This window comes from Rutilus rutilus (genome assembly GCF_951802725.1).
Source record: "Rutilus rutilus genome assembly, chromosome: 2".
NCBI lineage: Eukaryota > Metazoa > Chordata > Actinopteri > Cypriniformes > Leuciscidae > Rutilus > Rutilus rutilus.
This window is the reverse complement of record NC_140210.1, coordinates 8,703,228-8,713,497: the sequence shown is the minus strand read 5'-3', so window position 1 is coordinate 8,713,497 and position 10,270 is coordinate 8,703,228. Positions and strand designations below refer to the sequence as shown.

Genomic DNA, 10,270 nt, shown 5'->3' with positions numbered 1-10,270 from the left:
GGAAAAAGAATTATATTGTGCTTTAAAGATAAACAAAATAAATCTTAATTTTCTTGACCATTAAGCATAGTTACTGTATTGCTATAATGCAACAAAACCCTTTATATTGTAAAGTACATTATAAACAAAGCATTTCAACATACCACCATATTGTCTCATGATTTAAATGGTTAAATTATTTCATTCCAGTTTACTTTCTACTAGCATGGATGATTTGACGTCAGTCGCATTGATTGTTACGTCAGATGAACTTAACTAAAACTCCACAAATGCATCATTAACTTTCCAGTTAAACTGATGTTAAAGGTCTGTTAGTGAAGGTTCTATTCAACATTAACCTTCACAACCTTTCTAGTTTGGGTGCATATATGTGCATGTGTCTTTTGGCGTTTTAGTATTCTCAGTTGACACTCCCGGATAATGAATCACAATGTTATATTGATCCTGCTGTTTTCGGCTTTAGAGACTAGACTAGATTTAATTTCGGTTTAATCGACTCTAAAATGAGATATTTACACAGATGACTCCGACTCAGAAGGGAGCTCGTTCACCCCATTAATTCTACTCTAATATTTCTTGCATCTCTTCTCTTGTATTTAGAGCAATACAATGGCATTGCAACTGATGCCTGCCAATTAAATTGTGCTACATTGATTAGGTTGACCGTTAAAGCATGTGAAATAAGTTCAGTAATAAGTGAAACACAATCAAGCTGTAGTAATTAAATTTACATTAAGACGTCATTTGGAAATAGTTTTTTGTACTTAATCACCCTACAATAAAAATCAGCGTCATCCGCCTATGCTTCTGCAAGCATCTCAGATAGTTCAACTTCCACACAGATAACTATATGCATGATGTCTTTGTATTGTACTGACCTAGCTTGGCCTGAATTGAGGTCTGGAATTGAAACTTGTGCTTTTGTATGTGGGTCAGGAGCGCGATGGAATGAGGGCCATATTAGAGTCGTACGACAGCGAGCTGGCCACAAGTGAATACTCCCCTCAGCTCATGCTCCGGGTCAAGGAGGCCGAGGACATGCTGCAGAAAGTCCAGACTCACAACACTGACATGGAGGTGAGAACTACATTACCCATAATGCACACTGAATCAGTTCTTTTGAATGAATATGTTCAACACTGATTCAGTGATTTGTTCAAGTGTGGGTTATCTGGGTATCTGCAGGTGTGATGAAAGGTCTTTGCAATTGGTCTTGAAAGCTGCCCTGTTAGGGGTAGAGTTATGAGTTAGTTTCTGTTGTAGCATTTCACCTTTTGGCATGCCCATTACTTTAACCTGCAGCTCGATTAGTTTGCATCCCTGCAGCATTTTACATGCTTTAAACTGTTTTAGTATAATATATGGATTGTATATATTGCTGTATATTGTTATTAGGGCTGTCAATCAATTCAAATATTTAATTGCAACAATGTGAGAAGTTACTGATTCAGTTACTTATTTGTTTCAGCAATTTGTGTGGATGATTCTCCTAGCATTAATTATGCAACAGCACTCTTTACTCGTGTTGTGGCAAAAATTCTCATTAAACAATCATCACTGCGTAAGAGACACTCTGAAATCAAATGATCATTAAAAAGTATTTTATTCTTGCAAGAAGGCCCAGTTGCCACACAGAAGTCACCAGTACAGTCTGTGAAACAAGTGCGACGACGAGAGGGAGGGCAGAGGAGTCTTTATACTGCTTTCAAGGTCTTCTGCTTACAGGCCCTTATCTAAACAAGGAGAGGCTTCCCTGCTAGTTTTCTGATACTGCTAAGTTTTGTTCTTACAAACTCACAAGTTCTAAATTGGGCGACCTCTGACCCTAGAAGTCAGAGGTCCCTTCTCATTCTGCCGCCTCCTGACATCCCACCTGTTACCCAGCGTTAAGAGAAACACATACACGTCAGTTTTACCATGTAGACCACGTATAGAAGGTCATTTCAATGTTTTACTGAAAGTCAATGAAAATCAATTCTGCAAATCAATGAAAATCAAAAACTTTCATTACACTCGTCTGGTTAAAAAATAGATTTAGTGTTTCTCAAACTGTTTCAGTGCGTTTGTAATGCAAACATTGAACACTCAAATATCTCCAATTCAGTAATTAAAAACCTTTTCACTTTGCATGTTTCTGTTGCTGCTGCCCTGGTGTTTGTATTTCTATGAATTACGGTCTCTCTCTCTTACTTCACCCATGATTTTACAATTCCTTATTATTAAGAATGCTAATGATTCTGAAGTATTGTTTTGTTTTTTATTTCCTGTCTGGGTTTGACTTTGAATTATGAATAATTTATTTAATCTCATGTGTTAATGTGTTGACATATTAGTAGGGCACATAAACACTCATGTTCATTTATTGCAAAACAATGTGGAAATCATACCTTGATTTATTTATGTGAAGCCATTTGTGCATTTTAAGAGAGAGAGAAGATGCTGTACTGCTGAATCACTAATATTGTTTGTGAACTTACATTTTACAGAGAGTTTTCGAATGACTGATTTGCTCTGATAATCCATTCGGATTAATTTACTCATTCAAACTGCATGCTATATTGCTTAAATGTTTGGAGGAATATCCCACTTTATAATCTCATCATGCAGGAATTTGTAAAATTATGCACAATACCTGCAATCCCTTGCCGAAAATCAGGCTCTGTAGCTATATTGCCCAGATAATTTTCTATCTTTGGTTACATCAGCAGAAAAGTCATTCAGAAGCAGAGACTAACAGGTTATTACAATATGAGGTAATATCAAACTTTTTATAAGGAAGGAGAATTATTGGATGAATTAGATTTTGTTATAAAATGTGTGGTTCTATTAAGCTCAAGTTAGACTGTGTTAAAAAACCTGTGCTGGTGTTATAAAAATTCTAGACCTCTGCTCATGAGACTGGCCTCCAGACAGCTTTCTTGACATTGATAGCACTCATGACTTTGTAATCAAGGACTTGTTTTTATGGGAATAATCTTTTTCACTCTTATAGACTCAACTGTTTAAAGCCCAGGAGGAAGCAGGCACCTTCAAATTACAAGCTCAGATGGTAAGTCACATCCATCACCATGGGAACTTCCTTTTAGCATTTATACGATTATGTCAGCTACCGCTTCGATCATAAATGGATTAAAATGTGCGCTATAATGCATGCAAGAAATGAAAAACCACACAAGTCAAGTCAAGATATTAGACAAGAATTACATTGCTACGAGGCTGCAGGTGTTTCATTCACTCAGATTTACTGTCAGTTGCAGTTTTTGACAGTGCTGATCTTTTTGTCTTTCATTATGTTATTATCACTTGCTCAGGTGGTCTCTGAACTTGAGGCTCTTAAAGAGCAGCAGATGTCTAATGCCGAGAAAACCACCTTAGCAACAGCAGAGGAAATCTGCTCTCTCAGGTAACGAGATGTTATAAATTAACCTTCATACTATGTTTCGTATGTTAAAACTTATGTCACGTTTAATCTGATCATTCTGGAAGCCTGTTTCAGCTTACAAAGTCACACTTTAGAATATAAAGTCATATTGTGCAAAATAAAGTCATAATTGTGATTGTATACAATTGTTATATATTTAGTTTTTATTCTATCAATGGAAGCCTGTTTCCACCAGTCGCTGCAGTGCATGTCACTGAAAATCGCCAGCTCTCATTGAAATGTTCATGCCACTTTGTCACTGTAAGTCGCTGGCATTGAGAACAGGGCTTTAGACTGAGTGAAACTGAAGTCTGTGGGGTTTTTTTTTTAATGGCCTGTTGCATTGCCTAATTGCTATGCAAATTTGATTATACTACATTAGCTTTTGTGGCCTTGCTTGAAAAGTACGCTTTCATTTGGTGCCTACTTCCTCCTTCTTCCTCATTCTTTTTGATCCTGTAATTATTCTCTATAGAATTTCATTTAATCACTCCTGGAACCATTTCACTAAGCTGTTTACACCTTAATTGAATATTTGTTGTATTGAATACAAGTCCAAGACCCACATAGTAATCTTCAAAACCAAAACTAAACCAACTTGAATGTTGTCCAGAGCTTTTAAAATTACCAAATTACTTTCTGAGAAAATATACAGGATATAACGGTTCAACAAGTTTCCACTAATTGTCTGGGACCACTGTATAATGTGAATAGAAATATTAACATTATTTCAGAATCTCTTAGTATTTGGTATGTCCTTTTGCTTTGCTTTGCCACAAATGTATTTGATTATTAACATAGAATTTTTTTAATTTTACACCAAACACTATTTGTTTACTATTACATAATTCACTTTTAAATCCCAGATTTGTTTATGTTCCCTCAGATTTTGGACCCCACTTATTTATGTAATGTTTTACTCGGCAATCAACCTCCAGAACTTGAGTTGAACACATAATTGTTGTTATGGTTGTGTTCCACCATGCTTGACTGAAAAATAGATGTTTATGGTTTATTTTTGTGATTTAAAATTTTGATGGAAGAATTTATGATGTTTTTCAGGGAGAAGGTTGAGGAATTGGAGGCAGAACGCCAGCGGCTGGAAGAGCAAAACAACATTCTGGAGATGAGACTAGAAAGGCATAACCTCCAGGTGATACTTTCATTTTCATTTCAGTCTACATTTAAAGTCCAAAGTAGTCAAATCATGTAACATGACTGTCGTCATATGCAGTCTACTGTATGGGACATGCTTGATATTAAAAGAGTTATTAATAGCGCATTAAGTTGCTTGCGTGCTCTGATGCAGAGCAGAACAAGCAAGGTAATGCTTTGGGCTTTGTGGTCACTTAAATGCAAAAATATGTCAAAATGCCGGCCTTGTCCAGTTTTTAACGTAACCACTCAGTTATGTCTTAAAGGGGTCATGACATGAGAAATCACATACAGACATATTGACATATAAGAGGTCTTTGTACCATTAAAATATCCTGCAAGTTTTAAAATGTCCTTCTCATTATAAACGAAACATTTATTTTACCAAGGTCCAAAAATGGTTTGTTTTGAATATTGTTGGATTTGTGTCATCACACAGGCAAACACATTTGCATATGACTGCCTCTAGAGCAAGACAATACATCATCACACCATAGGTGATACTTTTTATAATCAAGGCACAGTGTAGGCCTAATGGAGAGTTTCCAAAAAAACTTTTGTTGAAAGATGAAGCAGCCAACTGTATTGGATCTGACAGCAGCTGCATTGCAAACAATAAGTAAACAATTTCATAATGCTTTGTCTGTAAATTAACGTTTTAAATGGATAATATTTTCAAAACACTTACTCGCGTGAAATAGCGAAGGGGTTTTGATACTTTTTCCTATGCAGTGAAGTTAGCAAATCATAACAGTGGCCTTTTACTGACAAGCCTTAAAGGAACTGTCACTTAAAAACAGATCATTTCAGACAAAGGGTCAGAATGAGTGTTGAAAATAACCGGGGGGGGGGGTTTCACACACACATATATAAAAACATATATATATACACAGTATATTTGGGGGGGTTTTTGTGCAAAAAAAAAACTTTATAAACATTGTAAGTGAATATTTTAGGAAGGAACATATTAAAAAATATTTTTTTAAATCTGTGGAGGACAAGATAAAGACAGAGACCGTGAAAGATGGAAACTGGAAAGCCACAGGGCATCAGAAGACAAGTGGGAAGCCACTATTGCATTGCTCCTGGATGCAAATGAGTTTTACCTTGTTAAAGCAAAGGACAAAAGGGTCCATTTTCATAAACTGCTGCTGAAACAGAGAACAATACTGCTTCGCTTCCCGATACACAAACACAAGTCTCACTGCCTCAAGATTTCCAGTTATACTGGCTATACAATATGTTGTCAAAATGACTGTCAGAAATTAAAATGAACCACAGCCATTATAAACACCCATTTAACCACAAAATAAATATTTCTTACCGTGACTCCATGTTTAATTATCAAGACTCCAGATGTTGGATAATTTCCAAACATTATCCCTAATACTGGCATCTTCCTTGCCATCATCTTTTTGGATCCTTTTGTATTGTGTGTAGTATTTTTTTTTTTTTTATCTGTTACTATTATAGGTTACAGCAACTAAGCAGAAATAGCAAAGAACATTATCAAAACTATAATAATCTGTCACAGGTTGTTGTACTGCAAGATGACCGCGCCCTGGCTACAAAATCAATAGCAAAACATCTTTTTTTTTTCTTTTAAATGGTTACATTTGTCATGTTTGTTATATCATTTTTTTATTAGAGTGGAAACCGATGTACTAAATAATGTTAACTTGACTTGCTGCTTCATTTCCACTTTAAGTGACCGTAAATTGTTGGGAAAGTAATATTAGATCTGTGCATTCGGTCTTAAAGTGAAAAAAGAGAAAACAACTCACTGCTCTTGACTGAATAACTTTTAGTAGTTTTATAAGAATCTGTGTATATCTAATTCATACGTTGAAGCAGTATATTATTTTTACATTTGATTACTTCAATTTATGTAGTGGAGCTTTAGCTGAATACTGAAGACTTGCATGAAAAAGGTAAAGCAATTTTTAATCTTTTAAATAATGTTGTTTGTCATTTTCATCTTTGTTTTTATTCTATTACTGACTGTTTACTTTTCTTCAATAATTGTTTGAGACTTTTTATAAAATAATTACTAAGATTTTGGTCCACTCCTAATCATATTAAATAATTGGGATTACAATGTTGAACAAAATAATCATGGTTATGATTTTTTCCATAATTGAGCAGCCTCAATTGCTTACCTCATGCTGTTAAGCAGGCTATATAGTTCACTGTCATTGTTTATTGAAATATTTCAGGAACAGCGTTGTGATTCTCTGGTTTTGAATGTGCAGCCTATATGGATGCAGTTTCTTCACACACAAAGAATATTTTAATATGAGTGCTAATCATTATAAATAACCGTGATCACAGTATTGGGAAATAATCCACAATAACAGTATGATTTGTCAATCATGCAGCTCTAGTCTCTGTTAAAGGGGTCATGAATTGAGAAATCATAATTTCCTTGATCTTTTGACATGTATCTTAAAAGGTCATTGTGCTGTAAAAACATCCTGTAAGTTTCAGAACTCAAAGCGTCTTGTTAACCCAGAAATGTTTTTTTAATCCAAGTTCAGAATGAACATTATGACGAAATAATAATTTAGTGCGCTAAATTTTTAATAAAGAATTAATAATAAAGTGTGCCGAAAGAACTCCTATTTCTACATCATTGTGTCTTTGGCCCTGCCCACTGGTGCGTTAGTGAGATGAGAAGAAGACAGGAGAGATACAGGATCACTGGACTAAAAATAACATTGCCTTCCAAAGGATCCTAATGCTAGGAAAGTGGTTATTTGTTTTCAACTGTGAATGTCTCAGTAGAGCATTATTTGTTTGGATTCTTTGGTAAATCAGTCGTATTTCGGCGCAAGCTTTGCAGTTTTTTACTGTAAGATATGGACCGGACAGTATTGCCACATGTAAGCAACTGTTAATTCTAATGCTTAATCTGTGATCAGTAATTGGTGATTACTGATCACCAATGGCTAAACGATCAACCTCACATTGTCTCTCTTAGTAGCATGAAAATAATCTGTTATGTAAATTGTGATTAAATTATATTACAGAAAGCGATCAAAGAACACTCCCTTTACAATCACTGGAGCTGTCAATCACAGTGACTGAGTTTTGGACTTTTGCCAAAACTCCCGTTATAATCAATAACACTGTCTACACTCCTTTTTACATTATTTTCGAACTGTTAGTTATGATGAAAACATTTGTGAGAGTGTAGAAATCAAGTTACAAGGATGAGATCACTGCATTCATGCGCTCAACAGAGATGTCTGTCATTGGCTACAATGCTCACCACTGAAACCTTTCATGCGACAGGAGTAGATCTAAATATAATGCTATAATCATCCATTTTCACGATTAGTTCATCTTGACAGCTGTAGCAGTAAAAACATAGTAGAAAATGAGATACTGAACTCTACAGCAGAATGAATGAGATTGATTTCTCAGTTAAGCGATCATTATTCATAAATATTAGAAATTCTGAATGCTATGATTGACCAGTCAGATTGTGTAATAAGTAACTTGGGTTTGAATTATCATCATAGCTGATATTATATATATATATATATATATATATATATATATATATATATATATATATATATATATATATATATACAGTGCTATGCATAAGTTTAGGCAACCATGCTAAAGTTGACTAAAAAGAGGAATAAAAAATCATATTTTGCAAATTTAACTTAATGCCTTATTTTAAAAAATTAGGAAAAATCCAACCTTTAAGGACACCAATTTTCTTTGTGAATGAATAATGTATCGTAAATAAATAAATGTTCTTCCTTAAAAAACAGGGTGCATAAGTTTGGGCACCACTATGTTAAATTCCCATAGAGGCAGGCAGATTTTTTTTTTTAAGTATTTTTTTTTTTTTTTTTTTAGGATACTATGCATCCTGATAAAGTTCCCTTGGCCTTTGGAATTAAAATAGCCCCACATCATCACATAGCCTTCACCATACCTAGAGATTGGCATGGAGTACTTTCCATAAGATCATCTCTCAATGCAAATCAAACTAGCTATTAGGCTAACTGAAATAAAATCATGCCAATCTCTAGGTATAGTGAAGGCTATGTGATGATGTGGGGCTATTTTAATTCCAAAGGCCAAGGGAACTTTATCAGGATGCATAGTATCCTAAAAAAAAAAAAAAAAAAATACTTAAAAATAAAAATCTGCCTGCCTCTATGGGAATTTAACATAGTGGTGCCCAAACTTATGCACCCTGTTTTTTAAGGAAGAACATTTATTTATTTACGATACATTATTCATTCACAAAGAAAATTGGTGTCCTTAAAGGTTGGATTTTTCCTAATTTTTTAAAATAAGGCATTAAGTTAAATTTGCAAAATATGATTTTTTATTCCTCTTTTTAGTCAACTTTAGCATGGTTGCCTAAACTTATGCATAGCACTGTATATATATATATATATATTAGGGGTGGAACGGTACATGTATTCGTATTGAACCGAAACGGTACGGGCGTCACGGTTCGGTGCATAAATTTACACTGAGAATACACGGTATAAAAATAAATAAAACTCGCATGCAAATTAATTAATGTAATGCGGACCTACTGTTAGATACGCGGGTTCTTTAGGGACACCTATGTAGCCCCGCCTTAGCTCTGTCTGTGTGTGTGTGAGAGAGAGAGAGAGGGGCGCGGGCGCGATCGAAAAGTCGCAAAGTATTTACTTATATTTGTGTGCGTGTGTGTGTGTGAGGCGCGGGCACGATCGAACAGTGGAAACATAAAAACATACTCCGTCATTTTGTTTATACAGGACATCATTCAAACTGCAAAGTGTTTAAGTTACTGTTAATTAAAATTAAGGAAAACAAATATATTAATCTGAAATGTAGCAAATTAATTTTCAATTCATTCAGGTACAATTACCAAACATATCTCAAGGTCTTTTTGTCTTTTTATTAATTTAATTAATAAACTAATTAGCCTATATAAAACTATTGTCAGTGCACTACAAATAAACTGGTTCTATGCCTTTACTTAATTAATAAAACTTATTTAAAAAATACAAGGCTTAAGTAATTTATTTTCCTTTGGTGGTACAGCCTGAGACATGCACAAGCCTTCTGCATTTTTGTTTTGCTTTTCCCTCCATTGTACCGAACCGTGATGTCTGAACCGAACCGTGACTTCTGTGTACCGTTCCACCCCTAATATATATATATATATACAGTTTCAGTGTTTTTTTGCTGGTGCCGATATTAAAGCTCTATTGTCCATTTTTACGTGTATGTGAGGTAATCTTTGTAGATTTAAAAATCATGGTTTCCCCCATTATGGTTGAATCACGGAAGCTACACCAGTTACTTTTGCCAAGAGATCTCAATTTATTATGTATCATGTGTCAGACAGAGAGAAACAGACACAAGGCTACATGAGAGTGGTCTTCATTCCAGATTTCTCTGTTCCCCATTTCTCTATCTTCTCACCCCATCATGCTAGCTGTAAATGGTTTCTCTGGGTTTCTCCTTCCTTACCCCATCATCTCTATGTTTCCTTCCTCTCACGCCCTCATACCCTTATGTTTCTCTGAGGTGGTACAGTAAGTTTGAGCTTATATACATTACAGAGAGACTTACAGCTTCCTTTTAAGGTATCAAAAACATATAGCTTATGTTTAAAAATGGAATGTATACCTAATTCTTACACATGGTGCAATCCACTATCCCTCT

At 34.8% G+C, this 10,270-nt stretch overlaps 1 protein-coding gene across 1 annotated transcript in view; it reads left to right on the top strand.

Moving 5' to 3' along the window:
• Positions 1-10,270, top strand: part of mad1l1 (mitotic arrest deficient 1 like 1) — a 66,302-nt gene that overhangs the window by 20,018 nt on the left and 36,014 nt on the right. The window contains exons 12-15 of the mRNA XM_084402763.1: positions 937-1,077; positions 2,993-3,049; positions 3,312-3,403; positions 4,484-4,574. Of these exons, the coding sequence (XP_084258889.1) occupies positions 937-1,077; positions 2,993-3,049; positions 3,312-3,403; positions 4,484-4,574 (381 nt within the window). The remainder of the gene's footprint in view (positions 1-936; positions 1,078-2,992; positions 3,050-3,311; positions 3,404-4,483; positions 4,575-10,270) is intronic.